This window comes from Necator americanus, chromosome V (genome assembly GCF_031761385.1).
Source record: "Necator americanus strain Aroian chromosome V, whole genome shotgun sequence".
NCBI lineage: Eukaryota > Metazoa > Nematoda > Chromadorea > Rhabditida > Ancylostomatidae > Necator > Necator americanus.
The window spans coordinates 22,567,551-22,590,993 of record NC_087375.1 but is presented as its reverse complement, the minus strand read 5'-3'; the positions used below and the strand labels follow the sequence as shown (position 1 = coordinate 22,590,993).

The following is a 23,443-nucleotide window of genomic DNA, read 5'->3' as shown; positions in this document are numbered from 1 at the left end:
GGCTGATATTATCGGCTTCTGGGAATGTCCGCATCTTCGCTCAGGTGTATCGTCCTTGATCACAGTTCTGCATAATCTTCTCGATTTCTAGCGAGAGATTGCACAGAATCAATCCATTTGTAACTCTTCTCTCCTAAACCCTAAATGTGCTCAGGTCGTCTTTCACCATTTCTCAGTTCAAGACTTAAGGCTATTGTGCCGTCCTCAACTTGAGGCAGGGAGAATACGATGAGCAAGGAGAAGCGCTGGGCATGTTGGAGGTACACCACAAATACTTTGTCAACGATCTCTACTGCAGAAAATGAACATAAACCAGCACGCGGCACATTTTCCTCGTGTACGGTTACGCTGTGCACGAAAATATGAAACCACTCCTGTAAATCTCGAAGAGTCCTTGGTAGCACCCAGATCCCTCACTTCACTAAATGAAGCAATCCAGGAGCATGTACGAGTGAAGAAATCCACATGGAAACCTTCCATTTCTTGAATTCTACGGGTTTAAGGAAAAATCTGACAGATAGATTCATTGCAGTACTGCCCTGAACTCTAGTTATTGCTGAAAAATTCAAGCATTAAAACCTTCCGCAAGCGCTGCTCTTCATTTTCTTAGGGTGTAGTGCGAACAAACGCAATCATTACGTCTGACGGCTATGACATTAATCTGCAGGAATAACCTTGACGCATGAAATTCACGCTGAGTGAAGTATAGGTTGAATCTTTTGTAAACACCTAAATTATGTGCATTCCCTGGACTTCAGATCACGACATGCCGCACAAATGAGACTAGCAGCTTAAGTGATATTTTTTAAACAAAAGTGCTCGCTGCACGTTTCTTCTTCATCTTGAACAACAAAGAAATCCTTTCATTGAGCCAAAGCCGCAATAAGCCACCGTCAACAACGCCAACTTTATCGACTTATGAATGAATGATTCGAGAATCATTAGAAGTCAAACGAAAAGACATCTTCGCTCCACTTCGTTAATCGACGAGGTGACGTTTTCATAGATTTATGGATCAAAAGCAGTATGTAAAACAAAGTTTGCAATTTACACATTGACTCACAGTTATTGTGCTCCGCATCTCTCCTCAAATGCCACATCCCAGGTTTTCAGTACTTCGGGAAATTTTGTAATTATTTCCTATATGCTGCATGTGACTCTTCATTCCTATTCTGTCCCCATTTACTAATCCTTTTAAACACCTCCACATGGATATTTTCTGAAGATTACGCCTAAGAGAAGGTAACTGTCTCGTGAGGAGCTTTGTTCAGACTTAGTAGATGCGGGTAGAGGCTTTAAACGAGCGCCGGTACGACATCAAGTTTTTATGGGTCCAGTGTTACATATCACTTATCTGCTATGCGCCTAACCGAAACCAGAAGATGTTCTTAAGCATTTAAAGAGCATGAAGGTTCATATATATGCATGCTCAAGCAAACTTGCCTCTTTTCATGCTAATAACTTTTCTTTCTTTCAACTTTTTGCTTAACTTTTCTAGTTGATCCTTTTTTTGTGGAGAAGGGACAACTCCTGACTACGTAATTACAGATTTTCAACAAACAAATCCTAGATCAGTTCCAAAACAATAAGCAAACTCAGTGGATATCGAAGTATATATCTCTCACAAAGAAATGCTTCTAAAATTCGCTATCCACGCAAAAAAAGTCGTTTTTTTTTGGGAAATAGATATGTGTGAGATGAAGGAGAAATTCAGGAATGAAATCAAGGCCATGCTTAGAAGTGCATCTCACTTCTGAAGAGAATATCCTTCCATCCTGTTGCATCCCAAAATTTCAAGATCCCACCTTTATAAGTTTTACGTTCGAGTAAATGTAAAAAATTCCTCCAATACACTTTCTGTGGAAACTGCTGCTATGAATAATGAACTTCTCATGTCGTTTTAACAGTTGCTCACTCATAGGTTTATAGTTTATTCAAGCAAATTCGAGTAAAATGTGGATATGGATAAATGTAGATAACTTTTCGCAGAACTTTATTTTCAAAACTGCACTAAATTCCTGCTAGGTGTGACTTTTCCTGAAAATCGAAGAAAGTGCACATTTACATACAGTGTTAGCGACTTTCGAGCTCTGCAACTACAAAACTTGAATACTACGAGTAGCAACGGAGATGCCGAGGGCATTCTCAAAGTTTATTCTCTGAAGTTTATCTAAGGTCATCAAACTTACTTGATCTATTCAAATTTCTAAAATTTCCAAATGATCGCAATATTGAGTCAAGCGTCATCCGGTCCCTTTTAGGATTTCTAAGGAGTAGCTGTGATCTCAACCGAAAAATTTTGATTAGGTTTATTATGTCTGGTTTCAGTCCTACATTGGCTTCGATATTCAGTATATTCTTTTGTTGTTAATCGTAATGAGAACGAGCTGTTGTTATCCATGTCTTCATCATTGACGAATTCCTATCTCAATCTCGATAGCTGTCGCTCATCTTCAAATTCTTTTTAAAACTTAGAAAGGCGTGTTACTTTGTCTTCTATGTAGCAGATTTAGTTCCTTTTTTCCGTCGCAACAATGACCGATGTCCATGTAGCTGACCTAGAGTAAGTTGTAGACACACTAAAATCACTCTTGTGATTGTCTCGCGTGTTTTTGTTTCGTGGATACGGTCGCGCAGAATAAAACTTGATTAAAACTCCTGTCAATCTATTTCTGACTTCGTAACCGTCAAGCGTTCGAGTTCGCTAGTGGCTCGTAATTTCTCCTTCCTTCTCATGTCAGTGAAATGGCATCGCATTACATATGCTCTGCACAGTACTAGACCTTTCCTTCTAACATTCGTCAATCATGGCATTTCTCCCTTTCTTGAATTATGTTGCTACACAAATCCATTGCAAATCGACTCGTTTTTGCATCTTTGGGAGATAAACCTAAAATCGCCTACAGTAAATGCAATGGATTTGTGTAATCACATGGCCATTTACTCTACAAAAGTAGAAATTAATTGGAATATGCTGCTGGAGGTTTTGAACGAACGATCCATCCTTCGTTTGATAGAAAGAAACCATCGTTTTATCCCGTTAAACAATAGATGGATCGCCTGTTCAAAATTGATTCCATCGCATAATGATCACCCAAGCAGGTCGAGTCCTCAATATCGATTGAATGGACATATTCATATATAAATTTTGGACGGAACTTAGTAGGATATTATGACATAACCTTGCCAGATCTAAATAAGAGTTGAGCCTTTTTGTATAATCACTTCGTTACATCCATACGTTTGACTGCTGTCTGGAAGCATCGCTCAGTTTTATGTAGACGTTTTTTTCCCCAATAGAAGAGATAAAGGAACGATATCAGAGTTACAGCAACCATATTGATATTCCTTAGTGTTTTTTGCTATGCTCGGGTATAGTGAAAGGAGGTTCCGCTGCGGATGCATGGTCGATGTGTCGAAACCACCCAAGGTCAACCTTTCACTACTCGAGGATAGGAAATGGCTACAAGGCTTGTCTAGTGGGATAAAAAAAGCTGCTTTGGTACATCGGCTGTGGTCCGCGAACCATTTTATAGGCCGCATACGCGTTCAGAAGTCTCAAATGATTTTCAATTAAAGTTGATTCAATTCTGGAAACTCAGAGTGATTGACTAAAATTGACCATTTTATTTTTTCACTGTTTTTTGTAAATCTTATTTCCGAGTTGCTAGCTTTACACTGAAAGATTTGCACTAAGCATATCAAGGAAACAAAGAATCCTTTCGGAACAGGCCGGGACGAACAAAAATCTTCCCTTAAGGTTGTTGACCTAATCGAATATGCAATGAATGAATCGTTGGAAGATAAGCAGCTCGGCAGAAACAGCTATCGCAGTTGACCTGGCCTCACTACCCAGCATTGATGTTCACCCCAAGACTCACTTGGTGTCACACTTAGCGTGAAAAACTCAATGGATAGCTGCCAGAAAGTGTTTGGACGAAGATATTTTGAGGGTTCACTTCAAAATATCCGTCGGTAAACACGTTTTGACAAAATTTCCGTCTGAATACTTGTTTTTTTTTCTATTTCTCATCTGGTTACGACGTGAAAACAGTGGATGTGTCTTATCGCCACCTTGTTGGGATGAGATCTCTGCAAGGTATACCTTTCCAAATCCAGAATGGGTTTGTCCAGAACTCCTGCTGTTGTTTGCTTTGACGAATGTCTGATTCATCTTTGCATAGAAGTGTAATATATCCAATTTTCCCATTATTTCACTTAACTCCGCAAGTTTAATCTCTGAAACGCCAGTTTTTGAAATCATATCTTCAGCCCCTCACAAGCGTGCAACTTTTTTCTCCATGTAAAAACAAAGTCCCAATATATACTTTGATATAATTCGTTCTCTGTTCGTTACTCTTTCTTCTGTGCTGTACAAACAGGCAGGAACACACGATGTGTAGTGACCAACTCGCTACGTCATGACAAGGCGGTAAACAACAGGTCTGAGCTAATAATTGTTGCTGCTTTGTGCAAAGTATGCAGCATGCAGCATATGCATGTATAATTAAATAATTTAAATTCATTCAGCATTAGCTCACAATGAACGTTATTAAGTGAAGCTAAATTAGATTAGGAAAGACCAGAAAGACTAGACACGTACACATTTTGTTCTCTAGGATGTTACGAGTGACAGAAAACATACTTACAGGTGTTTTCTCCCATTTGTTAGCAATTACAATCTTCCCACAATTACAACTGTTTTTTTAATATCTCCGCATAGCTTTAGTCATAAACGACGATACATATAGTCGGTAGAGGTTGTGTCCAACTGACTGAACACGACGCGTCCCCCGCAATGCACGCCATACTTCCATTTGACGCTCGTGCATCAATCTGTCTTGTTGCTATCAGTGGTGCATCGCTCACCCAATTGAATGAGTTCGGCACCGACTACATCATATAAACACGAAATAGCATCATTTTTGAGATTTCATTGAAGGCAGCGTAACATGCAATTTATGTCGTTGGAATATCGCAATGACTAGATAGGGGCAGGGGTGAAATTCACTACTGCTAGCGTAGTAACTCTCAACTCCGCTTAGTAATCCATGGAAAGGGCGACAACCTTCATTGTACCTGAATACCCTACAATGCAATTTATTAGAATGATGGTAGAATGTGGGCGATTCCATTTTTGCTCAACGTCCGCAATGCAACTAGTAGAGGTCATATAAGCAGCAGAAGCTCCTCAATCGCATAATTATAAAAGCATTGCGAATCTCCACCGTTCTACCATTCGTAAGTTGCATCATAAGGAACACGGGAGCATCCAAGTCCGTTCTTCACGGCTTTTTCCGGATTACTTGGAGGAAGTGCGCGTGATCACCCTCATATACGTGATGTACACCACCATCCCTATCTCTTCACTCAGAGATAACAACATTGTCAATTTAGTTATGCTCTCTCCTTAAGCTGGGATATGATACCACCATGAATAACTAAATTCATTACTCAATGTACTGGTGATTTTAACTTCCTTAGTTACTAAGTGTGCTTCGTTTGCAACACGATGTTTCTTTTCCTTTTTGACTATTTGAATTGTATGGCTGATAGAAAATGTGGTTTGACACTAGGTCTTAATGTCAATGGATTACTGAACATCCTCGCCTTCCATGGGTAAACCGTAAATGTAAACCGTTAATCTGCAAAGTCCGTTTTTTTTTTTTCTTCGAAATCTACAGTGTATACAGATAGCCTTCTATACCAAAAGCGCAATCGGTAAGAGTTTCGCTGTGGCTATAATCGATCGGAGGCTCGAAACCGTCCTAGTGCAAACCAAGCCTTTCATCCTTCCTCAAACGAAAATAAACCTCAAACGAAGTCTGAGTTAAAGTCGAACGCGTAGGCGCATCCCCATAGGGATTGATCAACCCCGTGTACTTGATCCTTTATCCTTGTCTTCGTCCTCCCTCACCTAGAAAACCGCTCCTAGAACATGTAATAGTGAGGCTTCTTAGGCCCTATCGAGTCTAATCTCTTCGAATTGGCTTAAATAGGCTCAGAGGCAGCCGCAGAAATGGTCATGTTGGTATACTTCCACGAGTTTTGAAATAGTACTGTTTCTTGTGACTGAAGGAGGAATTAGTTATGATTTCTCGTCGGTTTCAAAATCGTACCTAGTTTTTTGAGGTGCTGTTTTCATTGCAATCATTTTGTGACTCCGTTCTCCTCCACTCTGCAGCGTTAGCAGATCAATCCTATTCGCACGTAGGGAGTACTCCAGTTATCGATAAATCCGCTCCAATGGTGGTTTGACACTTGCGCTAGATGCATATTACTCTTTTAGAATTTGGACCGTTTTATATGTTTTTTTCGATCATTGTAAATCGTTAATCTGAAAAGTCCGTTTTTTTTTCTTCGAAATTCACAGTGTATATAGATAGCCTTCTGTACATAAAGTCGTCACATTACAGTTTAGGTTCTCGAGTCTAACACTAGTGAAACCGTTTCTTCGTTTTTCATTTGCACAATTCGACTCGAAACCACACCAACAGCACCGATTACTACATCCAGTTACTTGCGGCCATGGATAACTATATTAGCGTCGACCCGCTATCGGCCAAACCAATTGATTGCTGGAAGAAGTATCTGAGACAAGGTCGCGTGTGCGAACCAGCCAAAACCTTGAGGTGAACATATCCTAAACTCCGTGCTTTTTTCTCTTCATCGAAGATGACCTTATTAGACCTAAGCTGAGCGCCATCTTTGCTCGTAGATATTATCGTGTTATTCGTCTCGACCGCTCATGAAAGCAACCGTAGGCATGATAATGATCTTTCTTTAGAACAAGTCGATATGAAAACGTTGATAAGAACTACAGCAGTAATGTGCCGATTGCAGGCTTGATACTCCTGTTTTCGACAACAAAGTCAGATTCGTTTGCATTTCCGACACGCATGAGAAGTTGGATGAGGTGAGTGAGGGAGAATAATGTAATAGGCCGCAAATTTATCTGCAAATAACGCATTGTACTGCGGTCACTCTAAGAGTGTGAATGAACCTTTGTTCAAATATTTAGGGAGATCCTGAAGATATGAAAAGTATTCTTTACGTTTAGTCCAACCAGGCGTGATCAGCCTTGCGACGTTGATTACTTGAGGCGCGACATGGGGAGAGAGTGCCTTTAAACCGAAGTAGTGCGTTGCGGCAGCGTTGCGTGTCTACCAGCCTAGATAAATTCGGCCACCATCGTGGAAAGATTTTGCTAACATATTCCCGTAGTCAAAGTGTTTGAGAAAGTGTTGAGTCTTTCAAAACTTCTTGAGAAAAGGAATGTCTGAAAACGAAATAAAGTAGAGCTTTTTTGCATAGATCACCTGAACATGTGGTACCTGTTTATTTTTGCTAGCATTATTTTGTAATGGTAGTATCATCAGTTCCATATAAGCACATTTCTACAGTGAAAATAATTTATTGTGTTATTTGTAGAAAAATAACTTTGTGTGAAATACTCTTATAGTTTCTGACTGCGATCCCGGATGGTGACGTGCTCATTCACGCTGGAGACTTCACAAACTACGGTGATCTTGGAGAGGTCATCAAATTCAATGCAGAAATTGGTATGATTTTCCGATCGTCTCAGTTTTTAAGGGTATAAAGGCTTCTGTAGCTATAACATAGCTTATTAAAATAATTTTTTTTTTGGTACAGTATGTGTGGGGTTTCTCTCTGTTGATTACCTGGAACTATTTACTGGTAGAGTTTTTTGCATTCTCACAGTGGTAGCGGTAGCATAATCGACAAATACATCTTTTCTGAAACAGACAGGGAAGGTTTTTGTTTGATATGATGTGAGAAAAACACCTTCACAAAACTGCATCTCAATTTTTATAAGGTTGATGTAACTACTATATATGAAGATGGCGGGCGGGCATTACGGCCTAACGCGGCTATCCGCATATTCACCGGGGAGTGTCGTCTATAAATATCCGAGACCATCTTGTTCGATCTTCAGCTAGACCTCACATAGAATCCATCCATCCGTCGCTATTCCATAATCGGCAAGACTTTGTGTCTCAACTGAACTGCGTGTCAACCCCAGATATCCCGGATCTTCCTTTACCACCTCCGCCTAGAACTTTCTTCTACTACGAGAAGGCCTGTCCACTCCGAGTCTGGGAGCATCTTCAGGACCTTGGGCAAGGCGATGAGACGAGCTCCTGTAACGACGGTTTTCGGTGATTACGTAAGAGGGGCCGGCAAGATGTTTTCCACCTCTCGCCCGCCGGTACACCTACTCCAACACCTACACCTACCTACTATCTACTTCCGATTAAAGTTCTTGGTCCTGGAACACCGCTGCCTAAGTCTACGATCCGTACCTCATGGTAGAGGAAATGGCGGATAGATAGACTCGCAGCAGACTTCTCTGGTGAACACATGCACTTTGTCAATGAGTTGAATGCCAAATTGGCTTTGGCGCACCCTTTCTGAATATCTCTCTCGTAGCTGCCGTCGTTTTTCAGCATACAGCACGAGCACGGGGTCATCGACGTGAAAATTGAACGGAAGGTCCCCACTGCAGTCCCTCGTCTCACCTAGGATCACACTTCAAACTCGGAGAAGTGTACTCGGATGGTGCTCAAACAGCAGGTCTATTCATGTTGTTAATTAGGCGTACGAATTCTCCTGGAACTTTATCGGCGCGAAGCGCATTGCGAAGATGGCCTCGTTGAAGAGAATCAAAAGCGCCTTTGAGGTCGAGAAAAGCTAACTAGAGGCTGCAAATACCACATTTCATTTCACTCCCACAATAAAAACCTGTCTTCTTCTTCAATCTTCAATCGACCAGGGCAAAAGCCGGCTTGTCCGTCATGGGTGGTTTTTTTTGCGTGACTTTATGCTGACTAGCCGATGCAAGATGATCTGCTCTAAGATCTTTGTACATTATTCGCAGCAAAGATATTCCTCAGCAATTGTTGGGTTCCGTGACGGATAACTTCTTGTGGAGGGGAATTATGGCAGCGTGTCTCTACGAATCCGGTATCCTTTCGTCAACCAATATTGAACGGATGACGTTCGCCATCTCACGAATCCCAGAAGGAGGAAGATATTTCAGCTTTTCTGCGCTAATTCCATCGTCTCCGCCAGATTTTGTTTTCGTCTTTTTTGAATACACATCACAACCTTCGACTTCGTCGGTAGTTCTTCGCCGTTCGCGGTGCATGTTGGTCGTTAGGCGAGTTTAGGAGTTCGCACGAGTTTAGGGACACAGTGTTTGTTAGTTCAGCAGGGCGTTAAAATATTCCCTCCAGATGGACAGGGTTGGGTCGCCGACAACCACTCAGTTGGCAGTGCTAAGCACCGGCGAACACCTCCATCTTGCCACTATACTGCCTCAGCAGAGTAAAGATTTTACTCGGGTTCTTGTCCTGTTTTTCAAACTCCTTCGGTCTTGATGTTTATTCCTTCTCACGATCACGTTTTAGCTGACGGCGTAACCCTTTTTCAGATGCTTCTCCTGGCTGAAGTCACAAGTTGTGCGGGGTACACATGTAGAATTGTACGTGCATCTTGTCTCCGCAGATCCAATGGCGGCGCTAAAATCGGGAGCGTTTCCTTCGCAGCGTCCTGAATGCGTAGGGAAAGAGTCAGCGTCATACACTCTCTTCCTGGTCCGTAATCCAATATTGATCGACACCAGTTAGCTTAACCTTTTTCGCATTTGTCTTTGAGATTTTTCGAGCTTGATGTTGAACTTCATAACTACTTTTCTGGAACCATGCCATTAAAGGCGTCACCCCACGAATCTGAGGTGGTACGGATTTCAGGTGGAGTATTCGTATACGGGATAGTAGATTATGGAGATTAGGGGGTGATTCCGTCCATTTCTTCCTAATTGCCGTAAAAAAACCCCGGAAGAAGGTTCGGGCGTTCCGGCACGCTATTTTCTACAAGAAGTTCGATTGGAGCGCGTCAGCCTTCTGCACACGCCGCATCTTCTTCTCGCATCACATTGAGTTCATCATAGAATGCGTTCCTTTCGTAGTCCTCAGCGGTTTTCGTGGGTGCGTGATTACTTACGATCCAGAGTTTGAGTCCTCTGTGATCCCGCAATCGTAGGAAGGTGACGACGTTGTTCCAAACTCCTCTACCAGGTCGTTGAAATCGCTCCTCACTATTGCGCAATAGTGAGGAGCGATTTCATTTCATTAGCATCACCGCAATAGATGGTGTAACTGTCGATACTGATGATGGGGGGATCCTTGATGCATGTTTAATGCAATGCAGAAAGCGACGCACGCTGATTACACAGTCTAGACAGAATGGGTTGTTTGAAGTTTACTTGACGGCAACGGCAGTTCAACATCATTAAGCAGATGTTCGTTGCCAAAGTTTCCGATGTCTTCCCCAGGGATTTTTTGCCATGTAACAGTGCGGGTTGTATAGCTCGTACACTTCCAATGCGTATACTCAAATGCCTGGTTGCGTTTAGTAAGAGTAGGGGCATCAATTTACAGGTGAAATTCAGACTTATATATTATTATATACTATATATATATGCATATATATTATATATATATATGTATATGTATATGCATATGTATATGTATATGTATATGTATATGTATATGTATATTTAATACATTATCTATACATGAGAATTAAGTCCTTCAGAAATGATCACTGCAGAAATCTTGTAACTATCTAGTATTTAGGTAAGCTACCACACAAACACAAACTGGTCATTGCTGGGAACCATGAACTTGGATTCGAAGATGGTGAAGAGATGAACGAAAAGCAATTGGCAGGCCTCAATATGCTTGGCATCAACAAGGCATACGAGTTGCTCAGCAACTGTACATACCTCTGCGACCGTGCCACTGAGGTTAGTATGTCGAATTTACCACAAGTTTTGAAAGAGTACGTTGTCTATCATCTGGGGCTCATTACTTGCCTGCGTACACGTGACCTACCTGACACAATGGGCGGGTAAGCATTATCACCCGAGACGGTCACCAGCATCTTCGCCGAACTGTCTTCCTTCTTTCTGCTTGAGATGCTTATCATCAAGCATCAGCATCTCAAGCACAAAGAGCTCAGAAACCATCCGTTCGTCAGTGTTCCGTAGACTGGTGTCTTGCTTAAACTGCCTATCGACACCAAGTGGCCAGAATGGGCTCAGGTCGACAGGGCTGGGTTCAGCCTATCAAAACATAGAATTGTATAGTTTTTCAAAGATCACATGTTCCCTATAGCCATTTGATCTATTTACGTTAGGTTTGGCGGTGTGCAGCACAAAAACCTTGTGTAAATTTGCTAAAAAGTAAATGAATCGTTGTTTGTATGAAAGTTGCTGTTGCGTTTCAACCTCATGTACTGTTTCACATATCTATTCCCCTGCACAGCTGCCCCATCAAGTTCGTAACATCCTTTCTTCAGAAATTGTAAAAACGAATGAAACCTGCTGCCTAAATAGTAGCTAACAGTTTATCTGATCTGACGTGGTACCTTATCTTTATCACTACGATTATGAAGTTCACGTTCATTTCATGTTAGCTAATCAGTGTTGAGAAATAGAAGAAAAGTCTTGCTTTGAATTATATTTCCAAATTTTTACACTATCGATGAGTAACAGATATAATAATATATAATAGTATTTCTTACATGTCTAGGTGTAAAATCAAGTTTGAATACTCTCCAAATGTAGTACTGATGCCTTTGAGAAGAAAACTATGAGATCATCACTTCAATTAATGATCATTTCGAGACTACTTAAATTTCTAATACGAATGAACGAAAGAAAAGTCGTAAGAAGAAGGAAACAAACTAAATTTTTCGGGAAATGCCACTACATTTAATTCTTATTGATAAGTGAAAGAGGGCGAAGCGTGCACCAGAATAAGTCTGAACGTCCGGCTAAAGCCAGACTTCAGACTTTCTGTGGTGTTCGATTTGCTCCCCTTCAATGATCAACGAAAATCAATATTAGTGCCCTCTTCTGTGAAATTAAAATTGTGTACCCCTAACAATCTTTATTCCTCTTTTATTTTAGAAATAAAGGCTTCATAGTTTTCTTTCCAGTTCTACATATGGAGAATATTCAAACTTCAAACACTCCTTCGACACCGATATAATGTAGACACAATTTGAAAATATCACTCGAAATATGGGTTTTCCTCCTGTTTCCTCTCAAGAGTTATCAAAGAATGATGATTTAGCACAAAATGATGTGAAAGACATCATCCTACTGATAAAGATAACGTTCTACGTCAGATCATGTAGACTCTTTGCTACTATTTAAGTAGCCGGTTTCATTCGTGTTTCCACTTTCTGTGGACGGAATGTTAACAACTTGAGTCAAATGTCCAAGGAATTAGATGGACGAAAGAGTCATAAGCAACGCCAATCCGACGCCACGGGACCGGAACACACAGACACACACACAAAAGTGGGTGAGATGGACACACATGTGTGTGTGTGTCACGAAACGAAAAGGGGGTTCGACGGGTCCAACGGCGTTGAATTGATGCGAATTCATACCTGCGGTCACTGTGCGCGTTTCTTTTCACCTCTATGACTCCTTCGTCCGTCTGTTACCTTACACGTTTGCCTCAGGTTGATGTTATGCCTTCCTCAGAAAGTGAAAACACGAATGAAACCGGCTGCTTAAATAGTAGCCAACAGTTTGCATGATCTGACGAGAAACGTTATCTTTATCAGTACGATGGTGTCGTTCACGTCATTTTATGTTAAACGCCATTTTTTGGTAGCTGTTGGGAGTGAAGGAGTGTTTGAAGCTAAAGTTTGAATATTCTCAAAATGTAGAACTGACGCGCTTAGAAAGAAAATTATGAGACCTTTTGTCTTTACTTATAGTAAAAAAGAAAGAAGAAAACGTTGCTAGAAAAACAGATTTATGATTTTATAGAAAATGTCAATGCCATTAATTTTTGATTAATTTTGATTAATCGAACAGTGAAGGCAAGGGAATACTACAAAAAAGTTTGAAGTCTGGCTTTAGCGGGACATTCAGACTAGTACGTGTATACATGTATATGTATATTGTGCTATACAACAACAGATTTATTCTGTCACGTGTGTGTGTGTGTGTGTGTGTGTGTGTGTGTGTGTGTGTGCGTGTGCGTGCGCGCGCAACGAAATTTCAGAGCGCTGTAAGACGTGTCCAAGGGCCGTTAGATAGGTGCGCTGGCGCCACGCAACGCATTAATTTAGGATGAGGCGTGTCCTACTCCGTCGCATTAGTGTGCCGACGATAAAAAGTGATAGAATGCAGTGGGACGGGTCCCACGGCTTCGAATTGGTGCGCCGGCACCAATTACCATTATTATGGAGTGCGACAGGTCCCATGGTGTCTAGTTGGTGGGCTGGAGTCGAAAAGAGATGGAGAGGGTGGCGACGAGCCTCATGTCGGATTGGTGCGCCGGCGTTGAAAAGTGATAGAATGGGGTGACCCGGGTTCAAGGGCGTGAAATTGCTGTGCCATGGTGCAGTAGTATCGTGCAATGACTTCTTGTGGATGTCACAAAAGGTAAATGAGAGGTCGCAGCCGTTTCATATCCATGGCCACTGCACGTACTGCGTTGCAGCCCTGACCCCATTGACTCCTCCGCGTATCTATTTCCTTGCATGCTTGCCTTAGCTTTTGGAAATTCGAAAAGGGGATGCGACGGGTTCACCGGCGTCGAGTTGTTGCGCCGGCGTCGAATTGTTGCGCCGGCGTCATATAGCTAGAAAATGGGTTCTGACGGGTCTCGCGGCGTGGAAACAGTGCGCAATATCTTCGTGTGCATGTCGCAAAAGGTAGATGGTTGCAGTCGTTTCATAGCCGTGGCTACTGGGCACGTTGCTTTTTAACTTCGTGACTCTATGACTCCCCGTGTATCTATTTCCTTGCACGTTTACCTTAGCTTGGAAACATGCCTTTTTCAGAAAGTGGAAACACCCATGGAAACGGCTGCTTAAATAGTAGCGAACAGCTTACATGATCTGACGTTGAACATTATCTTTATCAGTTGTTCACTTCATTTTACGTTAAAACATCACTGTGTGATAACTGTTGGGGGAAAACAGGAGGAAAACCCATATTTTGAGCACTGCTTTCAAATTGTGTCTACATTGTATTGCTATCCAACGAGTGTCTGAAGTTTAAGTTTGAACGTTCTCCTGATGTAGAACTGACGCGTTTAGAAAGAAAACGATGAAATTTTTCGTCTTTATTTATGATAAAAAAGTGGAAGAAGGCGATGTAAGGAAAAAGAAATCTAATTTCACAGAAAATGCCATTACTCTTAATTTTCATTGATCTGTGGAGAAGAGCGAAGCGAACACTACGGAAAGTCTGAAGTCCGGCTTTAGCCGAACATTCAGACTGGTTTATTTGTATATACAAAAATAATCGAATGCTCTAGCAAGGTTCACGTATTTCTTGAGGAATGAACTCGAATAAATTACTTTTGATGCCATTCAGTAAGAAATTCCTTTCATCAGATCTGAGTGGTTAGGTGGCTATGCTTCCCGTAAGGATTACAAGCGAGAATGACGTTTTTATTCTGCTCAGTAGCTAAGGTCATATTTTCTGCAGATTTTGGAAGTTTAGAAAATGATTTGTAAGGACAGGAAAACGAAGAAAGATGATGAGAAAAAGGAAATGTTGGGGATGTTGACTCAGTCGAGGATGCACACCGGATGATTCCCTATCTTGACCGGCAGAGATAGTCCGTCAGTCGTTCTTTTTTCTACAACAGAAAGACAGCTTCTAAAGGAAAAATTCTTTAGGGGATTTTTGACGATGTTTCACAGATATATCCATAAAATACGCGATTACTTGTTTGGATTTCCCTCTTCTATGCGATCTAATATTCAGGTGTACGGTATAAAAGTGTATGGTGCTCCATGGCATTCAATGCCAGGATACTCTTTTTATCGCCCAAGGGGACAGAAAATACTTCACAAATGGAATCAGATTCCCGTCAAAACCGATGTGTTGATCACTCATACACCACCTTTGGGTGAGTTGACTACTGAAGCTGTTATCTTCTTTTTTATCCTCGGTTTTGACTCTGCTTTCTATTCTTTCACTTTTTTCTTGTGAAATTTTCGAAAACAATGTAAGCAATCAGGAGGTGCCGAAATTAATTCAATGAATGTCACTGCATTTGTTTGTAGTTACTCAACAAATTGAGAAACCTATAAGTACAGATACTACTAATACAGGTCATGGTGACTTTAATTCTTGGAACAAAATGGACGGTATTCTTGCCGGGGATGTCGAGCTACTAAACACCGTTGAACAACGCGTGGTACCGAAATACCATGTATTTGGTCACGTTCATCAGGTAGCTTGTTTTCATAGTAAATATTTGCAGTTTTTTTTTCTCCAAAAATACTGTTTACTCAGATGCACGGAGCTACAACTAACGGGATAACCACATTCATCAACGCAGCACTTTGTGATCATAAACTTCGTAGTGCCTACGATCCAATCATATTTGATCTTCCACTTCCTCGTGGTGTAACTAAGTAAATAATTTCACTATGTCAAATGAACTATTTAAAAAGTGTTGAGCCTCACCTGTATAAAATCAAGAACTACCTTAGTTAAACAGCCGAAACTTTATAAGTAGAAACTTCAGTGTGATGTGATTCCAAAAGATTCCAGCCAGCTCCATTCTTAGTCATGTTCTAAACTGCAATTAATACTTCCTTTTTTTGGTAATCAATAGATAATGAGCGATACAGTGGGCCTGATGTTTGCAAACTTCCGTCAAGCTGTTGACTCTTTCGCGTTAACGTGCACGGCAATTCTTTTACAAACAGATTGTAATATATCATCTACCTGGATTTGCTGGGATATGGGTGAATCTCAGAATCTGGCAAAGTTTTATCTCAGGTTCTGTATGGATTCCGAGTAGAAACTACTTTTTTAGTCAGAAGTGAACAATTTAACAACTGTCATTGCCCAGAAAATGAGCCTATCTACTGAGTAAAGCTCTGCTCCTTCTCTAGCAGGAGAGCGACTCCTAGATGACTGATTGTAGAGTTATTCTTGAGATCACAGAAGTCTTGTAACGATTCCTTGTGAAAATGATTCAGAGCTCGAATCAAGTCAGGTGGGTCCGTATTGTGGGAAGGGCAAAGATTTCTAGAAAATGCTGGGTTAACTTCCTCCTGCGCACGTTCTCGATCTATTGTGTAGAAGATGATGATGATGATTTGCGCGGTTTTCGGAGATAGCGTCGGATAACTTTTGGAGCTGCCGTATGCAACGGTAGATTTTCACCGTTTGGACCGCGGACCAAAATTGACCATGTGCCTGCCCTGAGATGCAAGTAGATTCAGGGAGTCCCTCTGTGTAGATTTGCGCCTAAGGACAATTCGCTTTTGCTCCGATTCTTTTGTTTCTGCTCTGCCAGAACTGACTTGAAATCCTTAGCGTAGATATAGCCAAAAGCCTGCAATCAAACGACTGAGTGGTGCAAAGAAGGCGTTTTCTTGTTGTCTACAACAAGGAAGCTCAATCTGCCCATCCTGAAAGACGTTTCCACGAAACCAGTGAGACCAGGGGTCTGGAACCCGACCACACTTTTAAAATTCTATGGACGATACAACAATAGAAAGAGTATCCTGTCTCTGGAGGAACGCTTGGTAGGGTCAAGAAGGTCAAGAGTCATGTAAGCTCCCATAAGTGGATATGGATAGGATGGCAACCTGTGCTTCCAAAGGATGTACGCTTGAGTCGAAATGGTCATTAAAAATCTGATAATGCTGGCCAGGAAAACTAAGTATCGTCATCTGTCTGAAGGAGACGAGATACCCATTGAGCGCCGTATATGAAACTGAAAATGAACTGTTCTTAGGAACATGCGACAGTAGAGGAGTTGGTGAAGTCGATGTCCTCGACAACACAAGTGTATTAAAGAACATCGGCTCTTTTGAAAAAGTGACGACCCGAATCGGAGGTTTACGGTCGAGTAGATCAATGCTGACTTCGACTATCGTCGCTTAGAACATCAAGATCCGCTGAAAACAGAGTCGGAGTCTTTTACATGAACCTAGTGAAGCTTTACGGAGAAGATCACAATACCTTCTACAAGGTCATTGCCTGAGTAACTTCACGGACTGCAACGGAACGAGTAGCGAGAGAAGCTTTCCAAGTTTATGATGGTGAATAAGACCGCACAGGAACTCTCTGAGGCCTCTTCTCTGGATGTGGAAGTCACCACGTAGAGGGTAGTGTAATAAAATTGACCACATCATCACCAATAAAAGTTTCTGCCTTGCGGATGTCGTTGTTGTACCAAAGTCCTATGCGGAATCGAATCTCTTCGATGAAGATTATTCTACAAAAGAAGCGGAGAGAAAGTCGCAATGTTCACAAAGCGAAGTTTCAGAACTATCATCAGCTGAGACCTCTTCGCTACTCTAGTTAAATTTTGGGAAGATAGCTCACCGAACAACATGGACGACGAATATCAGCCAAACATAGTTAAATTTTGGGAAGATAGCTCACCGAACAACATGGACGACGAATATCAGCCAAACATCCTGCCGACAGTTCAAACGACGCAGACAGTTTCGAAAACCCTCGAGACGCAGGTTTTCGGGAACTCCAGAGCTAATACTTCAGCGTGAAGCTGCACGAACTGCAGGCGATGACGAACGTACTCCCCCGAGCTCCTTAGGATCTTCAGAGAAGCAAAAAGAAAGAAGAAAAAGGAGACTTCAAAGAGAGAAGAGCATTAATATCAGCTAAGGAGCAGAAGCGGACAAAAACATTCGATGCGCCCTTGTCTTTGGTAATATTAAAATAAAAACAACCGCTCTCAGTAATCCACATGGAACAACTATAGCATCAAGAAGGATGGAGAAAGTAGTTCACGTCTTCTACTCAGATCTCTTCCACAGCCACGCCCACTTGCTTTCTCACCATCTGGGTAGAAGATAGACAGTTCATCCCAGAGGTCATCTTCATGTGGTTCCGATGGAACCAATCCTCAGCATCTGAAACTGTCACCACCCGTCCTTATCAACACACTAGTGAGGGTCCTGTTTTGTTATTTGTCGGAAAGCAAAGTTATTAAGCAATGGAAAAGTAGCAAGACAGTGATATTCCACAAACAGAGAGATTCACACCACATATCAAGTGACAATTCCTAACTCCTGTCATGTCCAATCTGCTTATTGCCTTCCACCTTCAAACCCTCCATAAGAGACATAAGAGACTAAGAGGGAAGCCCTCAATATGGTCGAGGCAGAAGCGAAAGCCTTGGACAACCAATACATCGCTATTCGATATATAAATGTACTTTGTGAGTGATGTGCCAAAATTTCTTTATTTCACGGTAATGTGAAAATCGAGGCAAAAAGGGTTTTTCAACAGTCAGTAACAGCAACAAGTCAACAATCACACCCAAAATGTTCAATGACGGGTTACTCTCGAGAGCGTAATACAAGAAATGGAATGGAATAATATGGGATTGAAAATTGATGTCTAGTAGGTACACCATCTTCGTTTCGTTGATGACGTCCTTCTGATAACATCAAGCATCAATCAGGCGGAATGAAAGCTGATCACATTTGACGAAAGGGTTGGGCAGGAGTTTGAAAAGCATATATTAGCATCGAGATTGTAGCGAAGAAAACCAAGAACATCCTCCTCCGTGCTCACCTATTCAACACCACCACTCTTCTGCCTTGACCTACGCTTCAAAACTAGGATGCTTCGGAAGCAGGATGAAAATGTGGCCTGACACATCTAATTCTACCTAAAGGAATTCTGTGACGTCTCTCATCTAAATCTACTTAAAGCCGTCACACCACGAATCTGGGGTGGTGCGGATTTCAGGAGGGTTAGTTTCGGGTGGTTTTTTACGGCAATTAGGAGTAAATAGACGGAATCACTTCCCCCATCATCTACGATCCCGTATAACCCAGAGATAACCCACCTGAAACCCGAACCACCGCAGATACGTGGGACGTTGCACTTGAACGACCGTGCGGGCGGTCGCGGCAGGCCGGCTTGCTACGCTAGCTCTGCTGTATCTTGGGCTATTTCATATTCGGCTGTAAAAGTAGCTGGTGCATTCGGATATGTTCGTTCCGTTGAGCGCGAATGGGGCATCCGAGACCAATCCCATTGCTCATGAACATCGTCTTTTGCAGATTCAGCTGAAGACCGATGCATCCACATGTTTCGTCGAGCTCGGTCAGCATTCTGCTTGGCTGATGTCTGATGTTATCAGTACAAGGCCATCAGCGAAGTGTAAATAGTGTAACTGTAGACCGCCAACCTTCACTCCCATGTCGCCCTATTCCAGCTTTCGTATTGCGTTCTCGAGAGTGGCCGTGAACATTTTAGGTGAGATTGTATCACCGTGTCGTACCCCTCTCTTCACGTCAATGATGATGTTCTTGTAGTTAGGACACCTTGGTTGTTCAAGACCGCTTCTGTCTCAACTGAGTCAAAGACCTTCTTTAAGTCGACAAAGGTAAGAGATAGCGGCATTTTGTACTCTCGCGATACCTCGATGAGTTTCGAAACAGTGTGAATGTAGTCAATCGTGCTGAATCCCTTTCGAAACCCTGCTTGCTCGCCCCTGGCTATCCTTCATCCAACACTTTTCCAAGCCTATTAAAGACCACTCTTGTAAAGAGCTTGTAGATGACGGACACTAAGCAGATTGGGCGATAGTTGTCAATGTCCTGTGAATCTCCCTTCTTATACACACTATCTCGTTGGTCTTCCAATGTTTGGGGACCTTGCATTCCGACAGGTGAACGAGTGAAGAGTCTCACCAGGGTGTCGATGAGAACTGACGGAAGGTTCTTCAGGTGCTCTGGTCTTATTCTGTCGGAACACGATGCCGTACGATTTCTTACCGACATGATAGCATGTCGTAGTTCGCAGGGAGAACCTCTGGAATGACATGTCTGCCTTCCCTCAGATGGTACCGGAGCGGATGCATTTCTCCGCCTCTGTAGCTTCAACCAGCACTTCTGCTCTTTTCTCTTTAAGGCTTTCCTTTATCGCCTCTCTGCAAAGCCTTGCGAGCTCGGACGTGAGTCCGGTTGCGTGCTGCTCGTGCAGCTCCACGCTGACGTATTAGCTCTAGAGTTTCTGGAGACGGGAGTCTCTTGGTGGTTTAAAACTCTCTGCCTTCTTCGCGCAGTCGTAAAGGTGTTCAACGAGCCGATCATATTCCTCGTCGATGTTATCCATTGCGGAATCTTCCCAAAAGCCGGCTGGCGTAGCGAAGAGATCTCGGTTGATGATACTTCTGGGATTTCTCTCTCTGAACCTGGCGGCTTCTCTTCTCTCCTTGTGAAGAAAAATCTTACTCGGAGGAGGTGATGGTCCGATCGCGTATAAAACTTTGGTACAACAGCGACGTCCGTCACGCAGAACCTTTTATTGACGGCGATGTGGTCTATTTCATTACGGTACCCTCCACCAGTTGACTCCCACGTCCAGCGTAGAGAAGAGGGCTTCTGGAATTGCGAGTTCCCATGGATGGTCTTTGTCGTCATGATGAACTCAGAGAGTCTTCTTCAAGGTCACTGTTAGTGATTTTAACGCCAAAGTTGGCCAAAGAAGAACGTCTGAGGAACTTCACATCGGGACCCACGGCCTACAGTGGAATGAACAGACGTCCGAGTCGGGTTGTATGTTGTTTGAAAAAGTCTATATTCTTTGCCATACTCGTGTTGACGAGGACACCGGCTCCACCAACTCTTCTACTGTCACATATTCCTAAGAACAGTTCTTCTGCAGTGTCATAGACGGCGTTCTGTGGGTGGCATCGTCTCCTCTCTGTCAGTCGGATGACGTCGTACATAAACTTCCTGGCTTGCATCATCAGATCTTCAATGGCTGCATCCGATGCAAGCGTCCGGGCGTTACAAATACAGATCGTCATCCTTGTCCTTTTCAGTTTCGGTAGCCTAGATGACCCCTGCTACCCCGCCCTTCTTGTCGCTGCCGTGCCAGGCTTTCTTCCGGAATCAGGAGACTCTTTCTTACTACTGTAACGTGCGTAAAATTTTAAAACCAATGGTCAGGTTGCAAGCCTCTAATCCCATGAGTTTTTGGGAGAACGTTGCGTTCTCCCGGAGTGGATATGTGGAGCTTATTTGTTGGAGGCGACTCCAAACCGCCTCCCTTGCACCTCCCAGTCACTTGAAATCAGGCTTTTGGCCGGACCGACGTGCGGGATACAAGAATGTCATGAGTCAGTCCTGGCTCAGCAGAAACAGAGAGTCCATCTTCTGAATCCACATGCGTCTCAGGGCAGGCACAAGGTCGCTTTTAGTCCGCGATGAGTCCCCTATCCGCCGGCCGGGGACGCTCCACGTAGCCTCGCAACTAACCGGTTGATCTCACCAGTGAAGGAGATCCGTGGCTGGGTCGGGAAATAAACATGAAGAACAACTTGACCCCCGAGCTGAGCAGAAGGAAACGAGCGACTTGAGGAGCGTATAAGAGTATCGAAAATGTAGTGAAGAAGACCAGGAACAGCCGTATCCGTGCTCACCTCGTCAATACCACAGTACTTCCTGCTTTCACCCATGCTTCAGAAACCTGGGCACTTCGCAAGCAGGAAGAAAATGCAGTGTGTGTCATTGAACGCTCAGTCGAAAGAGTGATGCTAGGAGTATCACGCGCGTGAGGGACGGGATTCGAGCCAAGTACAGCAAAATAAGGTGGGCCGGACACGGTGGGTGATGCGCTTCAATGACAATCGTTGAACCAGAGCCGTGAGCGACTGGGTTCTACGCGATATTAAGCGCACTACACGAAGACCGCCGACCCTATGGTCAGACTTCTCCACGAATTCCTTGAAAGAAAAATTCTATGCTCTTCGTGTCCCACGCGAAAGGAGAAACCATTGGGCGACTCTGGCACGCGATCGGGACAAATGGATGGATTATTGGCGCCCGCTCGACCTGTTCGAAGAAAAGCGTGAGTCAAGGTGATCAAGGTGATTGGCTGTTTACGTGCGACATCTGTGCCATCCATTTTTTTTAGATGGTTCATCCTCGAGTCAGCGTATTCCGCAAGAAACATGTCTTTAAATAGAACAATAATATGGATAGCAATTCAGTGTGTAATTTTTAGACTGATGCGCAATTCAAGTTCACATGCTTTCGAAAAGACAGGAAAAAAACGTAAGAAAAAAGTATTTCTAAGAGCGAGATTGAGTACCACAAGCAAATGATTCTTGGATGAAGCAAAGAACGACCTCAGTAAATTACATTACTTATCAGGAGATTAGTGGACTGTACATGCTGAAAATTGGAAGTTCACTAAAGACTGAAGTTTCTGCCAAACTAAAACCCACGCTTGCACATTCCATTAATGTCATGTTCTAAACAATAGTGTCAGCTTTACGTATATTTCAAAAAATAACCTACAATGTTGCGTGCAAGACATTAGTGAACGTTACTAGGTGTTGGATACACAGCTATGCTCACAGTAAAGGAGGCACTTTCAGAAACAACAGCTTAGTGAATCTGTGCTAGGTAACAGTAAACAGCAGGAGTGGGCCTGACCCTCCACTCACCCTTAAGTTCAAATTGCTTCTTTCTGAATCTAAAGGAATTCGCAACATGGTTTTAGCTAAGGCTTCCAACCCCGCCATCCATTCCGGCATGCTGCTGCGTGCTGGACTGGATGGCGGGGTTGCACCATGCTTTAAAGCCATCACCCCTCGAATCTGGGGGGAGGGGGGTACGGGTTTCAGGTGGGTCATGCCTGTACGGGGTTGTAGATTGGGGGAAAGGGGTGGTTGATTTGACGTGAAAAAAGGTGCTGCGCGTGCACAAGGATGGCGCGCTCCAATAGAACTCGTTGCAGAGATCAGCGCCCTGGAACGCTCTAAGCCGCGTCTTCCGTGCCGTTTTTCTCGGCAATATTCAAGAAATCACCCTATTCCTCACAATTTACGACTCCGTATAGGTATAACCCACCTGAAATCGGTACCACCCTAGAGTCGTGGGGTGATGGCTTTAAGTAGATTTAGATGAGACCAATGCGGTCAACGTCACAGAATGCTCAACTGAAATGGTGGTGCTGGGAGTATCCTGCTTTGCACAAGTAAAAGAAGGATTCGAAGTTCAGTTCTGTGTCAACGATCGAAGATCAGAGACCTCGCCGTATATACCAAAGAACGTAAGGTTGGCTGGTCACATGATGTGCTTCAACGACTATCACTGGACCAGTGCAGTGAAAGACTGGATAGCAAACGTACTGCAGGGACACCGCCATTCGATAGATCAGACCACTTTACGAAGTGCCGAGATTCAAAGACAGTCGAACATGGGCAATTCTTTGCGTAGTCTTTCGACAAGAGATATGATGCTCTTCGAGCCACAGGCACCGACCACTCCATCGCCGAAGCCTCACCTTGATAAATCACAGGTCTAGACGAAACATCTAATCTTTGATACAACTCTCTGTTTCGTCGCCGGACATCGTCGT

At 43.0% G+C, this 23,443-nt stretch overlaps 5 protein-coding genes across 5 annotated transcripts; 2 read left to right on the top strand and 3 right to left on the bottom strand.

The window, feature by feature from the left end:
- Positions 1 to 6,528: 6,528 nt before the first annotated feature.
- Positions 6,529 to 15,490, top strand: RB195_014872 (uncharacterized protein; the record flags this gene model as incomplete). Its single annotated transcript, XM_013448097.2, has 7 exons — positions 6,529 to 6,632; positions 6,844 to 6,916; positions 7,463 to 7,562; positions 10,662 to 10,831; positions 14,831 to 14,975; positions 15,181 to 15,302; positions 15,365 to 15,490. 7 exons carry the CDS (start codon positions 6,529 to 6,531, stop codon positions 15,488 to 15,490), a joined length of 840 nt encoding a protein of 279 aa, XP_013303551.2.
- A 4,076-nt stretch (positions 15,491 to 19,566) lies between these two features.
- RB195_014871 (uncharacterized protein) lies at positions 19,567 to 19,851 on the bottom strand (the record flags this gene model as incomplete). The annotated part of the gene is made up of 1 exon (XM_064205312.1): positions 19,567 to 19,851. One exon carries the CDS (start codon positions 19,849 to 19,851, stop codon positions 19,567 to 19,569), a length of 285 nt encoding a protein of 94 aa, XP_064061193.1.
- Positions 19,852 to 20,594: 743 nt separating this feature from the next.
- RB195_014870 (uncharacterized protein) lies at positions 20,595 to 20,882 on the bottom strand (the record flags this gene model as incomplete). The annotated part of the gene is made up of 1 exon (XM_064205311.1): positions 20,595 to 20,882. The coding sequence occupies one exon, from the start codon at positions 20,880 to 20,882 to the stop codon at positions 20,595 to 20,597; it is 288 nt and encodes a 95-aa protein (XP_064061192.1).
- Positions 20,595 to 21,533, bottom strand: RB195_014869 (uncharacterized protein; the record flags this gene model as incomplete). Its single annotated transcript, XM_064205310.1, has 2 exons — positions 20,595 to 20,907; positions 21,334 to 21,533. 2 exons carry the CDS (start codon positions 21,531 to 21,533, stop codon positions 20,595 to 20,597), a joined length of 513 nt encoding a protein of 170 aa, XP_064061191.1.
- A 1,493-nt stretch (positions 21,534 to 23,026) lies between these two features.
- RB195_014868 (uncharacterized protein) lies at positions 23,027 to 23,389 on the top strand (the record flags this gene model as incomplete). The annotated part of the gene is made up of 1 exon (XM_064205309.1): positions 23,027 to 23,389. The coding sequence occupies one exon, from the start codon at positions 23,027 to 23,029 to the stop codon at positions 23,387 to 23,389; it is 363 nt and encodes a 120-aa protein (XP_064061190.1).
- Positions 23,390 to 23,443: the final 54 nt, after the last annotated feature.